The 19,940-nt window shown below is 38.7% G+C and overlaps 1 protein-coding gene across 3 annotated transcripts in view; it reads left to right on the top strand.

The window, feature by feature from the left end:
* Nucleotides 1-19,940, top strand: part of vps50 (VPS50 EARP/GARPII complex subunit) — a 181,325-nt gene that overhangs the window by 106,962 nt on the left and 54,423 nt on the right. For all 3 annotated transcript variants that reach the window (XM_072575489.1, XM_072575492.1, XM_072575490.1), the window contains 6 exons: nucleotides 3,191-3,282; nucleotides 5,051-5,145; nucleotides 5,251-5,349; nucleotides 9,024-9,114; nucleotides 13,245-13,421; nucleotides 14,744-14,862. In XM_072575489.1, the coding sequence (XP_072431590.1) occupies nucleotides 3,191-3,282; nucleotides 5,051-5,145; nucleotides 5,251-5,349; nucleotides 9,024-9,114; nucleotides 13,245-13,421; nucleotides 14,744-14,862 (673 nt within the window). The remainder of the gene's footprint in view (nucleotides 1-3,190; nucleotides 3,283-5,050; nucleotides 5,146-5,250; nucleotides 5,350-9,023; nucleotides 9,115-13,244; nucleotides 13,422-14,743; nucleotides 14,863-19,940) is intronic.

Genomic DNA, 19,940 nt, shown 5'->3' with positions numbered 1-19,940 from the left:
TGGGTAGTGTTGCTGAACAAAGGGACTTTGGAGTGCAAGTTCATAGCTCCTTGAAAGTAGAGATAGGATAATGAAGAAGGCGTTTAGTATGCTTTCTTTAATTGGTCAGAGCATTGAATATAGGAGTTGGGAAATCATGTTGCGGCTGTACAGGACATTGGTTAGACCATTTATGGTGTATTGTGTGCAATTCCGGTCTCCTTCCTATTGGAAAGATGTTATGAAACTTGAAAGGGTTCAGAAAAGATTTATGAGCATGTTGCCAGGGTTGGAGGGTTTCAGCTATAGGGAGAGGTTGAATAGACTGGGACTGTTTTCCCTGGAGTGTCTGAGGCCGAGGGGTGACCTTAGAGGTTTATGACATCCGTGAGAGGCATGGATAGGGTAAATAGACAAGGTCTTTTCCCCGAGATGGAGTCGTCGAAAGCTAGAGGGCAAAGGTATAAAAGGAACCTAATTTTTTTTTAGGTTCCCTACAGTGTGGAAACAGATCCTTCGGCCCAACAAGTCCACACCGACCCTCCGAAGAGCAACCCACCCAGACCCATTCCATCCACTACATGACTAATGCACCTAACACTACGGGCAATTTACCATGGCCAATTCACCTAACCTGCACATCTTTGGACTGTGGGAGGAAACTGGAGCACCTGGAGGAAACCCACACAGACACGAGGAGAACGTGCAAACTTCACATAGACAGTTGCCCGAGGCTGGAATTGAACCCGTGTCTCTCGTGCTGTGAGGCAGCAGTGCTAACCACTGAGCCACTGTGCTGCCCTAAGGGGCAACCTTTTCATGCAGAGGATTGTGTGTGTGTGTGTGTGTGTGTGTGTGTCTGTGGGGAATGAGCTGCCAGAGGAAGTGGTGGAGTCTGGTACAATTACAGCATTTAAAAGGCATTTGGATGGATATATGAATAGGAAGGGTTTAGAGGGATATGGGCCAAGTGCTGACAAATGGGACTAGATTAGGTTAGGATCTGTGGACGGAGTTGGACCAAAGGGTCTGTTCTTGTGCTGTACATCTCTGTGACTCTATGGGTAGACCTGGGAGTTGTAAGTTTTGGATTTGGGGAGGCAGTCAGGTCAGGGGTTGTTAAATGCAAGGCTCTCCAGCATTGAGAAAGTGAGTGGTGAGTTGAAGGTTCAGCTTGATAGTTAGCTAGGAATTGAAGTAAGTTTTTAATCTTTTAATGTTGTCTGGGTAGCTATTAAACCTAAGTGAGTCCAAACCCTTGGAAATTTTTGACTTTGAGAGACTTTCTCAGTGGCTTCCAAATGCAAGGGAATTGCCCATCAGAAATGTTAATTTCCTGGTCAGTTTCCTCAGTTTCAGCTCCAGGATTTCCGTATAATCTCGACATGTACTTGCCAGTTGATGCTACAGAAACGGCTCTGCCGACTGGAAATTCTGGGCAGTTATCTGCCTGTTTATATTATTGCTACTTGATGCAATTTTAATCCACATTAGTTTGCAGTTTTCAACATTGCAAAATTAATGACACTTCACAGCCAGTTAACTACTTGAGAAATTATTTTTGGGGATGCTGAGGTAATCAAGGTCATCATATAAAAACAAGCTGTTTTGTTTATTTATAGAGAATAGGTTTCATTGTAATGAGACAAATGTGAGATGTAGCCCTAAATTGCAAGTACAGTGCTTTGTAAATTTTATTGACAAAGGCCAGTCTTGACTGTATTCATCTTCAGAACCATTGTTCCGTGATGCAATTCAATATTTTCATTTGCAAGGTGCTTTCGAGCACACTGTATTCCATGCCAGTCAGATCTTCTTCATCTTTCCCAAACAAATGGGAAGAAACCTGAATTACATGCTGAATCACAACATGTCAGTTTAGCTCAGCTGGAAGCGCTCTCACCTCTGAATTATAAGATTATTTCACACAACACTAAATATATCCAGTGTTACTGATGTTGGCAAGGAAGCTTATGTCCAGGGACAGTATTTCTGTGGAGTTTTGTGAATAAGCAAGCTGAAACACAGAAATGAAAGAAGATGCCAGAAGTGCACAGAAGCTCAGTCAGTGTCTGCAAAAGGAAAATGTGGCATTTAAGTTTTCCAAGTCTCCAATAGAGCGAAGATTGAATAATAACTGAAACGCTAACAGAGTCGGAAAGCATTGAGGTGAAAAGGGAGGAAGGACAGAGGGTGAAGGCATTACTTAGAAAAGGAGTAATGCTTAATTGGAAACTTAACAAAAAGCTTTTTAAATTTGTTCTTGGCATGTCTGTAATGTTTAAAAATGTGTTGCTGGAAAAGCGCAGCAGGTCAGGCAGCATCAAAGGAGCAGGAGAATCGACGTTTCGGGCATAAGCCCTTCTTCAGGAGGGCTTATACCCGAAACGTCGATTCTCCTCCTTTGATGCTGCCTGACCTGCTGCGCTTTTCCAGCAACACATTTTTAAGCTCTGATCTCTAGCATCTGCAGTTCTCACTTTCTCCATGCATATAATGTTGGAAAGGTTCCATTTACTGAAGCAAGAATTGTGGTAGTGACCTTTTGTTTCAACTACTGCATTCCATAAGGCAGAGATGCACATACATATGGTGGTGGAGCAAGAGCCAGTGTTCTAGTATTCTCTTATCTGTCACGACAAATTGTTTCTATTTCCACCAGGGTCACTAATGGTAGCTGGGGCACAAATAATCCACTTTGTTATTTCCCATACTTCTGTAAATATACATCAGTCAATTGAGATAGCATTATATTCAAATTATACCCTTTCAATTGCTCTCTTCTGGTAGTATAACATCTTTCTTAATCACACACCAAGTTCAGCCTGAAGTATGGAATAACTTATTAGGCTGCTTACCTTTGGAGCCAAATGTGACTTTAAAATCTCTTGATAGACATTGGATAAATATGAAACGCGTGTGAATTATAACTCTCTAATCTTATAGCATTTATTGCCTATCCATTTAGTTACTGAGTTGCTTTGATAAGATATTATGATTTGATATTTTCACAATATGGTGAGAATCAGGCATCTGCTGTACATAAGAAAAACAATTAGCCCAGTTCTGAGAAAATCTGTGGTTGGTTGAATAAAAGACCATATGACAGCAGTGATATGCATTGAAAAGGATGCAAAGTTAAAATCTACATAAATAATATATGAAAAAAAATTGAATTTAGTAAAAAAAAAAATGCTTTTTATTTATTCAGATGGCCGCACTGAGATTTCCACAGATGATGCCAACTTTAATCGAAGTTATGTGAAAAAGAAGTTGGAGCATGGCCTTTCTCGGATCTGGCAGGTTTGCGCCTCATTTGGTGAAAGATTTTTATTTTTCAATCTACCAGATGGTTTCTATTTTAAATCTCTAGGAATTTTGCTGTTTTAAAACTGCAGGACTTCGTTATAAGATTCCTGTTTACTCCATCGTAAAGTCTTGCAAACTTAAAATCTCAGACACCTTTTTGCTACGTAGCCATTTGTATAAATTGACTCTTACATAGATCTTGAATATGAGATTGCAAAATTGTGTAGGTGGGGGGAGTGGTGTTCATGTGTGTGCGTGTGCACATGGCCTTGATCAAGTGTGTGGGTGTGTGCTTGAGAGGCGAGGTGTGAGAGCATGCGTATGAGTGTGTGTGTGAGGGAGTATATGCCAGTGAGGGTGCGAGTGTATGAGAAAGAAAAGCAATGTGCTAGAGATATTGAAATTTTTTTTAAAAAGTTGCTGGAGAAATTTAGCAGCTCTGACATCATTTGTGGAGAGAGAAACTGAGTGAACATTTATCACTTGATGTTTTGGAACTAATTTTGAGCATTGAGTATCTCCACTTAATATTTTAAGAACTGGAGTTAGTATATGAGCATGAATAAATTGGCTGACAGCATAGTTTCAATGCATGGATCGTTTTCAGATCAGCAAATTATGACGATTGGGATATCACTGAAATCATTGCTGGGGCTATAACTTTCCACTCTACATCAATAATTTTGGAAGAGCAGACTAACTTGATGACAATCCATCAGTAGATGGGGCGATAAGTTGTGAAGACCATGATTGGAAACCATAAAGGATATAGATTGCTCAGGTGAATACTGAGAAGTTGGTAGATGGAATAATGTGTGGCAGAACATCAGGTTGTCCACATGGGTAAGAAGAATGGGAAACCAGAGTATTATTTAAATGGAGCAAGTCCACAGAAAAGTGCAATAAAGGGGATCTGGGTGTTGTCATTCATGGCTAGCAAGTTAACATGCCGGTGTAGCAAGTAATCAGGAAGGCAAATGCAATATTGACTTTAATACAAGGGGATGGTAATACTGAAGTGGAAGCCTTGTTAGAACTGTACAGAGCATGGATGAGACCATCCCTACAGTACGGTGTACACAGTTTTTGTCTCATCCTTTAAAGAGCAGTTTGCTTGCTTTCAAGGCAGTTCAAAGAAGGTTTGTAAAGTTGGTTTCTGGGAAAATGAGGAAAAGAGATTAGGCCAATGCTCATTGAGGTTGAGAAACATTGACAGATGACCTTCTTCAAACATATAAAATTCTGAGGGAAGTTGACAGGGTTTGTGCTAAAATGATATTTCTCCTTGAGAATCTATAAGTAAAGAACATAGTTCCAGAAATAAGGCAGAGATTTCCGGGTCATTAACATGAGGAATTCTCTCCCCTGTCTAGCATTGAATGCTGAAAGTTGAATATATTTCAAGCTGAGAGAGACAGATTTTTGATCTACAAACTGATCTTGATTGTAACTGAAAGCTAAAAATAAATTCCTGAACCAATTGCATGGATTTGAATAGGTGTGTAATGCTCATTTGATGCAGTTCATTTTTGATTTAGCTATGGAATATGGTAAACTGGTATGTCTGTCTAATATTGACATGAGCATGACCACTAACTTAACCCAAAAATCTGCAAGTATTTCTGCAAGCAATAAAATTCTATTTAGCTTTACAATTTGACTTCTTAAATTATGAAGTTAATGTTTAATGAATTTAATGATCCAAATCATGAATTTAATGAGTTCTTTTCCTGATATTGACTGTCATATTCTTGTTCTCCAGGATGTTCAATTAAAAGCAAAAACATATTTGCTTGGAACAGACTTATCCAGTTTCAAGTATGACGATTTTATTTTTGTACTGGACATTATTAGCAGGTATTAGGACAATACTTGTACTAAATAGTGGCTACTTTTTTGATGTATTGTATTTGTATGTACTAAACGTATTTAAAATCTCAATGTTATTTGTTTGCAAACCAGACTGATGCAAGTTGGTGAAGAATTTTGTGGCAGTAAATCAGAGGTGTTGCAGGAGTCTATTCGAAAACAAAGTGTGAATTATTTTAAAAGCTATCACAGGTAAAAGTTATTTACATTTACATGAATGCTTTTTACTTTGCTCTTTAATAGAATCTGGGTGTTGCTGGCTAGGCCATCTTTAGTTGTCTAATCCTAATTGCCCTTTACAATGTTGGCAAGTGAACTGCTTGAACTACTGCAGTTCCTTGGGAATAGATACATCTGCATTGTTGTTAGGATGGACCTCCCAAATTTTGACCAAATGACAGGGGGGAAAAAATCACTGATAGTTTTGCAATAAAGCTTCACTGGAGGAAGCATTAAGCATGGAGTTGCAAACTGAAGTCAATAAGCGGGTTCCCTCCCTACCAGCACCAACCTCAAAGAAATGATTCCTTACTAAGAACAGGTGTCTCGCTTGCCTGAATTATAATACGTTCTCACCTTCACACCAACACCTTTTCTCCTTGCGTGCTCTAAGTTTTCATACTACCTCCCATGTCCCTGTTCTGTCACCTGTGAAGAATGTAGAATAAAGTGTTTGTCATTCAACCCTTAATGCCTATTCTGCTAATCTGTTCAATTATAGGTGATTTGTAGACATTGGATATGTGTTCTAGCATGTCTGAACAGACTGATTAACAGAGCAGGTGGAACTTCAAGCTGGACCTTTTGGCTCAGACGTCACTCTGCACTGAAGAGCCATAATTCCAAATCCTAACCCTGGTTCCTTTCTTTGGTTCAATATCACTTCAGAAAAGTTTTGAAATTTTCAGTTTGTCCTGCCTTTAGTTTTTTGTCAGAAAGCTAGATTTCCACTAACTTTTAGTGAAGTACTACTTGTTAACTTGAATGGCCTAGTTTTATACGGTTATTCCCTCTTGGAAACAATGGTTACTCACTGTCTATTCTATCAATTTGTTTAATTATTTCAAACAGCTCAATTATGCCTTCACTGTTCAAGGGAGTATCAAGGTTCATTTATGTGATATGTCCTTAATTTGATATTTTAGCCTTGGGTGTTCTTCAATGAATTTGTGCTATACCTCCTCCAAGCTAATATTTTCTTATTGATGTAAGACGTCTAGAAGTAAATGTAATACTGAAAAAAAAAACAGAAATTGTTGGAAGAGCTCAGCAGGTTGAGCAGCATCTGTGGAGAGAAATCAAAGTTAATATTTTGGGTTCAGTGACCCTTCTCCAGAAGATCCTTCCATTCTGAAGAAGGGTCACTGAACCCAAAATATTAACTTTGATTACTCTCCACAGATGCTGCCAGACCTGCTGAGATTTTCCAGCAATTTCTGCTTTTGTTTCAGATTTCCAGATCCACAGTTCTTTTCTTTTGTAACACTTAAAACACAGATTAACTCCTTTCAGTAGCTCCCTCCAGGATGGACTGCATGACCATCTGACTACTCCTTATGCTAAGACCACCATAGCGGCATACAAAACCAATCAAACAATAGAATTTTAAATTAGCATGAGGTACGTCTCCATCAAAAGGAGGCATGGAATACAGAATTGACTGGCCCAAAGAAGACAGGATGGTTGTCGATGGAAAGTATTCAGCCAGGATTTCGGTGACTGGTGGTGTTCCACAGGGATCTGTTTTGGGACCCCTGCTGTTTGTGATTTTTATAAATGACTTGAATGAGGAAGTGGAAGGGTGGGTTAGTGAGTTTGCTGAAGACGCGAAGGTTGGTAGAGTTGTGGATAGTGTGGAGGGCTGTTGTAGGTTGCAACTGGACATTGACAGGATGCAGAACTGGGCTGAGAGGTCGCAGTTGGAGTTCAATCTGGAAAAGTGTGAAGTGATTCATTTTGAATCGTCAAATTTGAATGAAGATTGCAGGGTTAAAGGCTGGATTCTTGGCAGTGTGGAGGAACAGAGGGATATTGGGGTCCCTGTCTGTGGATCCCTCAAAGTTGCCACACAAGTTGATAGGATTGTTAAGAAGGCATATGGTGTGTTGGCTTTCATTAGCGGGGGGGATTGAGTTTAAGAGCCATGAGGTTATGCTACAGATGTATAAAGCCCTGGTTAGACCACAGTTGGAATATTATGTTCAGTTCTAGTCGGTTCATTATAGGAAGGATGTGGAAGCTTTAGAGAGGGTGAGAGGAGATTTACCAGGATGCTGCCTGACTGGAGGACATGTCATATGAACAAAGTTTGAGCGTGCCAGGACTTTTCTTATTGCAGCAAAGAAGGATGAGAGGTGACCTGATAGAGGTGTACAAGATTATGAGAGGCCTAGATAGAGTGAATAGTCAGAGACTTTTTCCCAGGGTGAAAATGGCTATCACAAGGGGACATAATTTTACAGTGATTGGAGGAAGGTTCTTTACACAGAGAGTGTTGCGTGCATGCAATGTACTGCCAGCACTGGTAATAGAGTCAGATACATTAGGGACATTTAAGTGACTCTTGGATAGGCACATGGATGATAGTGAAACGAAGGGTATGTTAGTTAGTTTGGTCTTAGCATAGGATAAAAGGTCAGCACAATATCAAGGGCTTGTACTGTGCTGAACTGTTCTATGTTCTAAAATCACAATTTCTCCCACATGCAGAATTAGACAAAACTGACCAAATAAAAATGCTGGCTCTTCATTTAAAACAAAAAATCTTCTGGAATTTTCTCGTGGCCCTGTCCTTACGATCGTGATTCTGTGTTTAAATTATGGATTGCTCATGATGTTATTGCCCCTGTATCCAAAACAGTGTAAATCATGAGTGCCAGAAGGTCCGGCAGGAAATCAGACAGTGCATATTGGGGAACTTTCAATTTTGGAAAGGTCTTCAATTCATAATATTACTTACTTTTATGTTACAAAAATCCATTCAGAAAATACAGAACGCACAGTGGGTCACTTTTGTTTTAATAAAGACTCAAAAAAATTTCACATCGTCTTCAGAAAAAAATGTTCTTAGGTTTTCAGGTGCAGCAAGAAACTAAACTATCAGTATTGAAGAAGGTCTGAAACAAATACATTTTGGGATTCTTGGATTTAGGAGTTGGTTGTGAACAGTATTGTGGGTGGGAACTCATTCAAATAAGGCTGTGGGTAAATGCAAAAAGAATTTTAAAAAATGCACATTATTAGAAGTGTAACATGTTTGTGTTGAAAAAGCTACACCGTCTTGAACATGTGTTAGCACCCTTTAAGCGTAAATGTGAAGACACTTCCAAGCCTTTATTTCTGTTTGGACTTGGTGCAGAAAAAGGCACTTAAAGCTGCATTCCTAATTGTTCTCATTCTGTGAATACAAATACGATATAGTGCCGTTTTAAAATGGCCATTGCTGGGGGATTTCAAAGTGATGAAGCATGATGATATTGTGAAAGGAAGTTGAAACAGCTATGAAGTTTACTTTCAAAACTGCTTCAGCTTGAAGCTTGAATATTGGTCGGTAGAAAGAAGGAAGAGAGAAATTTATAAACCCAAATGTGTTTACCAAACTAAACCCTTTTCTTTGTATAAAATAAAATTTATAATTAAAAGATTGCAGTCATTCCTCCATATCTGCAAGGGTTCTATTCCTAAGAAATCCTGCAAATGATGAAATTCATGAGTGCAGAGATTGTTTAAAAATACGTTAAAAATCACATGCGAGTTTTTTGTCCATGGATGTTGACTTTTGTTGAGACTTAGTTTTTAGTGCAGATAGGCAAATTTGTGACTTCCTACATACAGAGGATTTACTATAATTAACTTTTTATTTGTAGAATACGCCTTGAAGAGCTACGAATGTTTTTAGAAAATGAAACTTGGGAACTATGTCCTGTGAAATCAAACTTCAGTATTTTGCAATTGCACGTAAGTGATTGATTAGAAATGGAGTTTGGGAAGCCTACTTTAATCCTCAAAGGAATTCTTTCTTCAGCTTCTGCCATTTTAATTGCCATTTAATTGCGGATCTCTGTCTCCTATCTACTCTGCTTCAAATCCTGTTTTGATTTTTTTTCCCCCCACTGATTCTTTGGATCTGGTCTTAATCCTTTTCTCTCTGTCACAAGTCTCGATCACTGTGTGTCACTATGTATCACTGTACCCTACCACTGACACCAACCCTTGGCAAACCCCTTTGTGCCTTCCTCTGTTTTAAAAAAATTGGAATTCACAAACAATTTCTTGCTTCCTGCAACTCAGGTAATTTGTGTCCATGCTGTGATTTCCCTTTGACTTCACAGGCTGTACTTCAGCTGACAAGCATGTTATCTGTCAGTTTATTGAATGCCTTTTTGGAAGTCCTTGTACACTATATCAACTGCATTACCCACATCAAGCCTTTCCATGCCTCATCAAAAAAACTGAATCTAGCAAGTTGAATAAATTTACCCTTAACAAATCCATGCAGGATTTCCTTTGTCCAAGTAAATTGTTTGTCCTCAATTATACTGTCCAAATGTTTTCCAGCTAATGACATTAAACTAATTGTTCAGTAGTTGTTAAGCTTATCCTGTAATAAAAGTACATAGTACATGATTTTTATTTTGGAACTTAGGTTCTAAACTAGAAGTAAATGTGTACTTGGGTTTCAGTTCTTCTGTGAAGATGGTTTTTTAAGGATTAGAAACTTGCCAGAGATCCGGGTTCAATTCCCGCCTCAGGCGACTAACTGTGTGGAGTTTGCACGCTCTCCCCGTGTCTGCGTGGGTTTCCTCCAGGTGCTCCGGTTTCCTCCCACAGTCCAAAGATGTGCAGGTCGGGTGAATTGGCCATGCTAAATTGCCCGTAGTGTTAGGTAAAGGGTAAATGTAGGGGTATGGGTGGGTTGCGCTTCGGCGGGGCGGTGTGGACTTGTTGGGCCGAAGGGCCTGTTTCCACATTGTAAGTAATCTAATCTTATTACTTTTAGCACTGGGTCAAAACAGCCTTTTTAAGAAATCAAATGATTTAAGCTAAATGAATCAGTAAGCCACCTGGTGAGGCAATGACTGAAGTTTTATGAAGTTGAGCATTTACAATTTCCAAAAAAAACATACAATCAGATGTGCTGATTTAGCAGCCTCCAAGTAGTCCTTGCGGGAAAATACAATCAATTAGTTGGTGCCTGTGTCTTGGAGAATAATTTGGTAAAGTACCGAAAGGTGACACTAGCAATTGCTCGTTGAGTAAGGAATTAGAGGGATGGAAGGAGTGACACTTCACTCAGGTTAAGTGTCAATGAAGAATCTTGCTAGATAAAATGTTGAATCTTTGTTTTTGCTGTTCATGGTGACACCTTTCTAACTTTGTCCAAATATATTTTTTCTATTATGTATTAAATTTATGTTCTTTTGTTAACAGTATGTTGGTGGCCTTTTGTGAATATGTGTAATGATTGACCACCACAGTAATCAAGTGCAAAAAAAACTATGGTCATCAATTCAGGTTTTACTCTGGGATTTCACATGTCCATTATTGCTGTCAGCTGTGATCGTAAGAATCCTGGTGCTCTTTTTAGAGCAAAAGTATAACATTTGCAATTTCCTGTGCCATCCCTGTACCTAAGATAGATTATGTCTGGTGTCTCTGTAGTTTCCAATATCACTTTCCTCATTATCCTTGGATGCATCACTTCCAGTTTGGTGATTTATTAACTTGTTAGGTACTGCAATCCTATCTAATAGTGTCTCCATCTTAAATTTTCGCTCATGCAGTCTTTCAACCATTTCTTCCTTCACTGTAACTTGGGCAACATCAACTTTCTTGTTAAAGGCTCCAGTTGGTAGCTTCTTTCCTCCCTTTGTCAATTGACTTCATGTTCTTCAGTGTGCCCTGTTGTTCCTTTTACTAACTTTTTATTATTTGGAAGATTATAGAAAACCTTTGGATTCTGCTTTATGTTAGCAGCGAGTCTCTTTTCAAATTTTGTTTGCTTCCCTGGTTTGTTTTTACCTTTCCCCTGAACCTTTGATATAAAGACTGTCTTCATTTGTATTAGCATCTGACATCAGTGATCTGCTTTGGGTACCCATTCATTGATAATACAGGAAACTCTATTTCACTATGCTGCTTTCCCCAATCCTGGATTGTACTGAAACTGTCTCCTCTGTAAAGGCAGAAAATTATTCCATAACAGTTTAGTTATTTCAGCACATTGTGCATGTGAAAATCACAATTGAAATGATTGGCTCCAAGCTTCCTTGTTGATTTGAGGTTTTACAGGTCACTTTGTAATGTAAGCCCTTTGTTACTGCCCACTAAGATCTTAGTTCAAAGATACTCCTTGTCTACAGCCCACCTGGTCTCAACACATTATTCTTTTTAACTGTCTTCAATATTTGTTTCATCTTGATCAATAATTAAACTTGCCCTGAAGACTCCCCCCTCCTGAAGTATGAAAGTAGTCAGTAATTTAATTTGAAGTTGATGACATTTTATGAGCAATATGATCAGGATGTGTACCTCTTCTCAGTAATTGAATACTGTTGCACCATTGAAAAGTCATGCTTTTTTGTTTCCTTTTTTTAGATGTAGTTATAGTTTTCAAATAGACTGCAATCATTCTTTCAATGTTTATTCTTGATTGACTTAACAAACAATCTTCCTGTCTTTACACAGACTTTATGGGGCACTCTCATTATGATGTTAACTCTCCTATTGTCACATGGATGTGTTTTTCTGCTTGTGCTTTTATCCAGGAATACCTGGATGGTGCATTTAAAATACATCACTCCTCTATTAGCTGTTTCTTCATGATGTCAAAGTCTGTCTTTCTAAAAGAGCAGTTACAATTATACTGTCTTTATCAGATTGAAACGGTGATTTTAATACTTTATCCCCTCTTAGATCAAATGAGGTTTGGGTTCCTTTGTTTAAAACTTATTCGGACGTGCATGGGAGATGTTTATACCAAAAAAATGGGTATTACAAGAATAAAGTTTTTGTACTTTTCCTTAAAGATAAGCTTCTAATGAATTACTTTACAAATAATTTCCAATCAAAAGGTTCCACACTTACTCGTTCATGTCTCTGTCCAACCAGATTCATGTAGTGTACATACCAGTTTAGTGCACATGACTATATCATCCAATCATATTTAAACTAATACACATGATTACATTGTCCAATCATTTCGTACCATTCACATCTTCTACCCGTAACTTCATATTCTAACTGTTGGTATGTACATGTGATTGCCAGAAAACTTATACTGATTATTTTTGCCTTTTCACCATTTTAAAAAGGTAGCCTAGACACTAACTTTTTTTCTTATTTTAAAGGTAGATGTGAAGAGCCTGTTCCAAATTCGACTGGTCAGACTTATTGGCAGTAAACAAAATATAATTTATTTAAATACTATACTTAAAATGCAAACAAAAGAATGAGGAATTTAAAATAACTTAACTACTGGAAAACTTAACTGAATAATAGATACAGTATCTTATCACTAATTACCTGTTCCAATATTGAGAGATCCCATAAACATGCCTCTTCACAAAAAAGGTATATTAAGACACAGATTCTTAATGCAGTTCTCCAAACCAAGAGGAAAAAAAATGGAGAGATTTCAGAGGAAGCCGTAGCTTGGAATATTCACTGACGCTCCAACTCTTCTGAGACCCCAAACAGTTTCTGACTGCTGAAGCTAAAAGAAGACTAGAAAGCCTGGTGTGTGTGAGCTGGCTACGCCCATTCAGGTTGTTTCCAGTGTTCCAACCTTTTGTTAAAAAAAACCCAAAGGCCTCTCATGTTTACTCCAGTGCTTCTGGTGGATTGCTCGTTACCTCTGTCTTTACAATCTCTCTTCAATATAAAACCAAGACAAAATAACCTTTTAAAGTGACAGTATCATCACACTGCCAATGCATCAAGTTACTCTAAGTTTTGTTTCGTTGATCATATATCCTGTGGAATTGTGTCCTTATTTATTTGCTTTGATTGAAGTGTGATGCTTTTGCTGTCATTGACCTAAATTCTATTCCATTCTCATGATTTTAATGCAAATCTGTTGCTTCTAGGAGTTTAAATTTATGCGGCAGTCACGTTCCCCTTCTATGTCACCCAGCAAGCAATATACAACAACCCCAGCCACAACGGGATCTCTATTTGACCAGTATCAAAATGGTGGAAATCCATTTGAACACCAGGCAGACATCAAAGATGATGAATCAGAAGATGTTCTTGCTGCTAATGGGGTATGACCATGTCCGTTTACTGTTATAAAGGTTTATTTTCTACTTCAAACATAATTACTGTTTTCACTTTTATGGTTAGTGATTAAATGCAAGCAGTTTTGTTCCCAGTGCTGGGATGGTCAACGGTCAGAATCACCAAATCTATTCTTACACCATTTAGCAGAGAGTGCTTTTATCTCACGAGTCAATCTAGAGTTGAACATAATTCCCACAGATGAATGGTATATTTAAGTTACAGCCTGTGGAATATTGTTTGAATTTTTGTTAGTTTCATTGCCTTCTCTTGCATGGATAACATTGATTTCATTACAATCTCTATAAGGATCAATAATTTTTTAAAAAAAATATTGAACCCCTAAAGGATGACTGGACAAGACTTTACCTTCTAAGGCTGTTACTGTAACAATACACAAAAACATTACAGGTTAAATATCTCTGGAAGCAACATCAAATTTATACCATATAACAGAACATTCCACTTTTTTTAGTTCAATTAGAAGCATATTTCACACAATACTTTTGTCAGTCCTAGGTGATTCATAGCTCCAAATTTACCCCTCCTCCTTTTTCATCCTCTGAACTTTTGATCACAGCTGTTTTTCACAGTGAGGTGTTTTTTTTAGATTTTTCTTCCTGTACAAACCTGGTAAATCATCCTGCCTTGTTTTAACTCCTCATGAATTTTGGTAAATTCAAACCAAGTATGAGCTTCAATCCACAGTACTGTGTCATTTAGCCACAGTGTCTTGTAGCTTACAGATGGTCTTGCCAACCAGATTCTGGGAGACTAATCTTGACTGAGTATTTTCAGGAAGAACTAGATTCTGCTTGCTCCAAGTCCATCTCTGTGGAAATGTAAATCAGATAGGCCTTGTATCGAGACAAAAATGTCAAATAGCTATCCTTAAGACCCCACTTGTCTTTTGAGCAGAAGACAGTTTAAAACAGAACTGCTTACAATTCTACATATGTAACATTTTTCAGTCTTCACAATCTATCCATTTAGCACTCAAGCTGCTGCTATCATCTCTAAATATAAGCCCATTACAGCTTCTTCCCAGGGATATCTGGGCCACCTTTAACCTCTGAACAATCTCCCAATCCTGCTGCCAAGAAATCTTCAGGAAATGTCATGTGACCCTCTTCGGTTACCCTAAATTGAAAAGGCAGTCCTAAAATGTTAAAACTCGTGCACCTCAAAATGTCCAAGTACAGCATGTGTATGAAAGAATTGTTAGTTTAACCAGCATATTCTAGTTGATATTTCATTAGCTGAATTACAAGTTCAAAGTAATTAAACTGATAATTGTTTTTGTCAACAGTATGAATCTGATGAGTTGGAGAAAAGTGTTTATCAAGACTATGATAGTGATAGTGATGTTCCAGAAGAGCTTAAAAGAGACTATGTGGATGAGCAAACTGGTGACATTCCTGTGAAAAGGTAATGTGCTGAAAATGTTTTAATTGGATGCTCATAGGTATTGTGCATTTCACACACTGGTCTTAATTAAGGTCTATGGAATGTTTTTGCATAGTTTGCCAGCATGTTATGTTAAATATTTGTATTATTTACACCTCTGCACTTCCGCTTTTTTATGGGTGGTGTTACAAATCAGGTTATCTAATACTTTTGTCTAACACTGGCAGCGTAATAACCAGGTTAATCTATTAAAATGATCTGGTAAGCAAAAGCCAGAATATATGCATGCTGTCAGTCAGATATGATGTGGTGGTGCCGGTGTTGGACTGGGGTGGGCAAAGTCAAAAATCATGTGACACCGGGTTATAGTCCAACAGGATTATTTTAAACCGCAAGCTTTCAGAGCCCCTGCTTCTTCCTCAGGCTGCTCGTGCGAGAGAACACATTAGACGCAGAATTTATAAATAAAAGATCAAAGGGTCATACAACTTATGCAAATGTATTGAACAAACCTGGCTGGCTACTAGGTCTTTAATCAGATAGAATGGAGGTGCAGGTTTTGATTGATTAATAAGTAAATCCCAGAATTTCTTTCAAGTTCCAGCCCCAAGATAACTTAAGGTTTTGTCAGAATAAATAGGACATCTCAAGTCAGACAATGCATTTTAGGTGTGAGGCCATGTTTCAAGTCTGATTGTATCTCAACCTGGGGGTCAGACTAGTTTTATTTCCACAGTAGGAATTTACAAAATGCCACATTGACTGACTGTCTACAGATTGTGTGCTTTTTGAACAAAATAGGATGTACCTGCAAATGCAGGTTCACCTTTCACTTTCAATAAACCTGTTGGACTATAACCCAGTGTTGTGATTTTTGAGTCAGTCAGATAAGAAGACTTAGGGCTTGCAATTCTACTACTTTATGTTATAATACACAAAAGGTCACTTACAATTGCCACCATGTTCTGTATATCCAAACTGTCAGGTCATATTGTCGAGGGTATGATTAAGTCAGGTTTAGTTACACATAAGACATCACAGACTAAAATGTGGAAAGATGATCATAGTAGACACCCTTATGGAGTGATGGCATTTGTGTTCTGTTGAAGATCTGGACCCCTGGTGGGTCTCGGTTCCACGATTAGTCAATAAAGACTTGCAATCAGTCTGGTCTTTTAAGACTTCACTCTTTATTTCTTCATACGGCCGGGCACAGAGCATGCAGAAACACAGAGGTTATACACATCTGTGTTCCTCAGAGGAGCTGTGCACATGACTTAAAACAAAGACATTTTTATACATTTCTTAAAGAAAGGTACAGGCTATGATCCCATAGTACATTCAGACAATTATCAGTTAATACACGATATTGCTTTATTTGACAGTTACTTGGTCCAGTGATATTTCCTGGGAACCAACTTTGTTTTCCATCACTCAGGCCACCCTTCTCTCACTAACCGAGCCATTGCACCTGCATCTGAAGGTCAGTTAGGATGGCCATTAATGTCTTATCCAGTCTAGTTATTTCTATGCTGTAAGGGAAGTATTGTCTGCTAATCACCATTGAAGCAGACTGTAGTTAGTCAATTATGCAGCTATAGCAGAATTAAAAACCGTTTTGTGCAGCTTTTAGCAGAATTGCCAATTTGCAGGCTAGAAGCTATTTTGTCATATTTTTTGCATTGAAACACCATTTATTGCCACATAAGTTATTAAGAACATCTGGTAAGTGGTTGTTCCTGACAACTGGTTACCTCAACCTGTATTCAGGTTTCAGATCCTCATTGTAAAGGATAAAATCAAAATTAATTTTTGCGGAATATGTTTCTTAGTCAGCTTAATATATCAATGGTACTCAAACTGAAGTTTGGAGAGACCTTCCGTCGGGTTTTCATTACAGGGCCTGCTGACAGATTGGAAAGATGGACAACAGCCCAAGGTGCCATTTTCAAGATTAAATGAGTGAACAGCAACTAGAAAAGTTCTGTGCTTCCCTCGTGCCTCTCCTATCCCTCTGCATCTTTAGTGCTCACTCTGCAGGCTCATGCCCTCTCAATTATGCTCTTGTAAAGAATAGACAGTGCAGTGAGGAACATGCATAGCCCACTGACTAATGTTTATAAAAAAAAAGTACCAAGCAATAGTAAAACAGTCTTTGCATGCAGAGTTTCCATACGTTTATGTAGTCAAGGACCCTTAGAAGCTAAAGTTCAACCTCCCATACATGTTAAAGGAAAGACTCTGGAATTTGTGGAGCACCATCCATATCTGGGCATCTCTCTCTGTTAAAAGGCAACCATTGACATAGAGATTCATCACTGGATCAGATGTACCAGATCAGCCTTGTGCAACCTATGCCATAGTGTGTTTGGCAATGGTGATTTTTGAAAGACGGCAGAAATCATAGTGTAAAGACCAACTATCAGCACCACTCGCTATACTACAGTGAGACTAAGCTGTGTATCAGTCTCACAAAAGATCAATATCGAAATTAACAGAATTGTTATGGTGCAGGAGGAGGCCATATGCCCTTTGTACCTGCACTGTATTTTGCCACATCCTCTGAATATGATGGGAGGGCAGTCGAGCAAATGCTCATGTCTGTCATGAAACCAGTTCCACAAACATTCAGGTAAACTTCCTGCAAAATAAACTACAGTGGGCTGGACTATGTGTTTCAAAGGCTGAATAGCATTGCTGCCTCCAAGTTGTGTTCTCTCAACTTTGAAATGGCCAGCGTTGCACAGGAAGAAAGAGAGAGTTCTTCCAAACACGCTGAAGTGCAGCAGTATTGACGTTACTGTTGTATGGAGTTTGTTACCAAGTATTTACAGTGGTGAAAACATTGATCAAACTGAATCATGATCGAGACCAAACACTGTAATGATACGGTAAAGTGGTGACCAAAAAGGAAAGAAAAGGAAGAAAGCACTGCCCCGTGCCAAGTGTCTGGCTAAAGAATTGCCTTTCTCAGTCACACTAAGACTCATGGGAGAAAATTGCAAGCCTGAGTAGATATAGTCTTTGAATTGAGGGACAGCCAATAATGGTTGAGGTACGATAATTTTCAAATTCATGACAATGAAAAGGGTTTTGTCAGCAAAAAGGATTTGAACTTCAGTGGTTTACACAGTAAAACCTTTGAGGAACCAGTCACTGACTTTCCAATAATGCAATGTTATATGTGGACCACGAGATTGCTTTGTCAACTGCTTGGGGGCCTCTGCTGGGTTAGGGTTGGGAGTGAATTTTAAATCAACCAGGGATGGCCTGAAACAAGTCATTTTTTTGCCACTGGAAATTGAATTACAAACTCCAATAAGCAGGCCTGCATTTAACTGAGAAATCAGCTGGGCAGAATATTTTTGAATGAGCACTACATTGAAACAGGGTTAATTAATAATCTATGATAAAGATACAATAATCTATGATAGCTACACCTTTTATGTCCAGTCCCCAATAAAAATGGTTATTCTCTTTCACTCTTGCTTTTCCACTAGTAAATCCCTAATTTCTAGTTTCAAAAGATCCAAGGGGCTCAGATTTGAATGAATATGACAGTCAAGTGGTTTAACAATCAACTGCCAAATCTAGCTTGACCATATGCAATGTTATCGGAGTCTTGCTGTTATTTGCTAAAGCTGCTCATGATTTCGGGATCGTCCTGGAATGCAAAGGCAATGCCCAGCTTCTTTGCCGAGTTGCAAACAGTTTTCTGAAACTCCTGTTCACTCTCCCCAAACAATAAGTGCAAGTTGCTCATTGATCTGGTCACAAATTTCAAGACCATCTGATTAGCTGTCTCCCTCCCTTCCCCTCACCTATCAGACTAAAATTCCTAAGAACCTCTCCCTTTCCTTGCACAGAGCTCCCCTCTTCAAGTTTCTTTCCTAGTTCTTCATGTGCATGAAACCCATTTCCTGCTCCCTCTGCTGTTAGTTTACTTTCTTACGGAGGATGTTTTTAATTTGCAGGCTCTGGATATCCCTGGCTGTCCTGCATCTACAGATGTGAGACACACAGCAGCAGCAATAATCTGAGAGCTATCGTCAGGTCTTTCCTTAATTCAGTGGCTCTTGAAGGATCCACAGCTAAAATGTGCACTACTTGATTTTTCAAAGTTGCAAAACTATTTTAATATTTTAGCCATATAGCAGTCCTGCTTCCATTTCAGTTTATAGTCTGAAAGCAAACACATAGTTCCTTACAATACAGTTTGTCCTGATTTAGCTTATCTGGTACTGAAACCCTTCTTCATTCTTTTGTTATCTCTAGACTTTACTATTCCAAAACTTGGGACGACTTGTTGCATTAAGATGTTATAAAATCCCAAAACAAAATAAAAAATTATGGAAGCTGGAGATGTGAAACAAACAAAACAGAAATGCCAGAGAAACTGAGCAGGTCTGGCAGTATCTGTGGAGAAAAAAAAACAGTTAATGTTTCCGGTCCAGTGTTAGAAATGTTAAATCTGTTTTTCTCTCCACCAATGTTCCAGCATTTTTTGATTTTGTTTGGTTTAAAACCTTAAAATTTGTCATCTCACTACTCTACTTAACATTGTAATCCAGTTTGTTGCCTGTCCAGCTTCCAGCCTCTCTCTCAGCTGAAGTTGGGGTGGATTTGGTCAATAGACAATAGGTGCAGGAGTAGGCCATTTTGTCCTTCGAGCCAGCACCAGTATTCATTATGATCGTGGCTGATCATCCTCAATCAGTATCCTGTTCCTGCATTATGCCCATAACCCTTGATTCCATATCCGTAAGAGCTCTATCCAACTCTTTCTTGAAAGTATCCAGAGACTTGGCCTCCACAGCTTTCTGGGGTAGAGCATTCCATACACCCACCACTCTCTGGGTGAAGAAGTTTCTCCTCAACTCTGCTCTAAGTGGCCTATCCCTTATTTTTAAACTGTGTCCTCTGGTTCTAGACTCACCCATCAGCGGAAACCTGTTTCCTGCCTCCAGAGTGTCCAATCCTTTAATAATCTTATATGTCTCAATCAGATCCCCTCTCAGCCTTCTAAACTCACGGGGTATACAAGCCCAGTCACTCCAATCTTTCAGCGTAAGATAGTCCCGCCATTCCGGGAATTGACC

This window comes from Chiloscyllium punctatum, chromosome 8, assembly GCF_047496795.1.
Source record: "Chiloscyllium punctatum isolate Juve2018m chromosome 8, sChiPun1.3, whole genome shotgun sequence".
NCBI classification, from domain to species: domain Eukaryota; kingdom Metazoa; phylum Chordata; class Chondrichthyes; order Orectolobiformes; family Hemiscylliidae; genus Chiloscyllium; species Chiloscyllium punctatum.
Note: the sequence above shows the minus strand (reverse complement) of the source record. Positions and strands in the feature narration are given on the sequence as shown.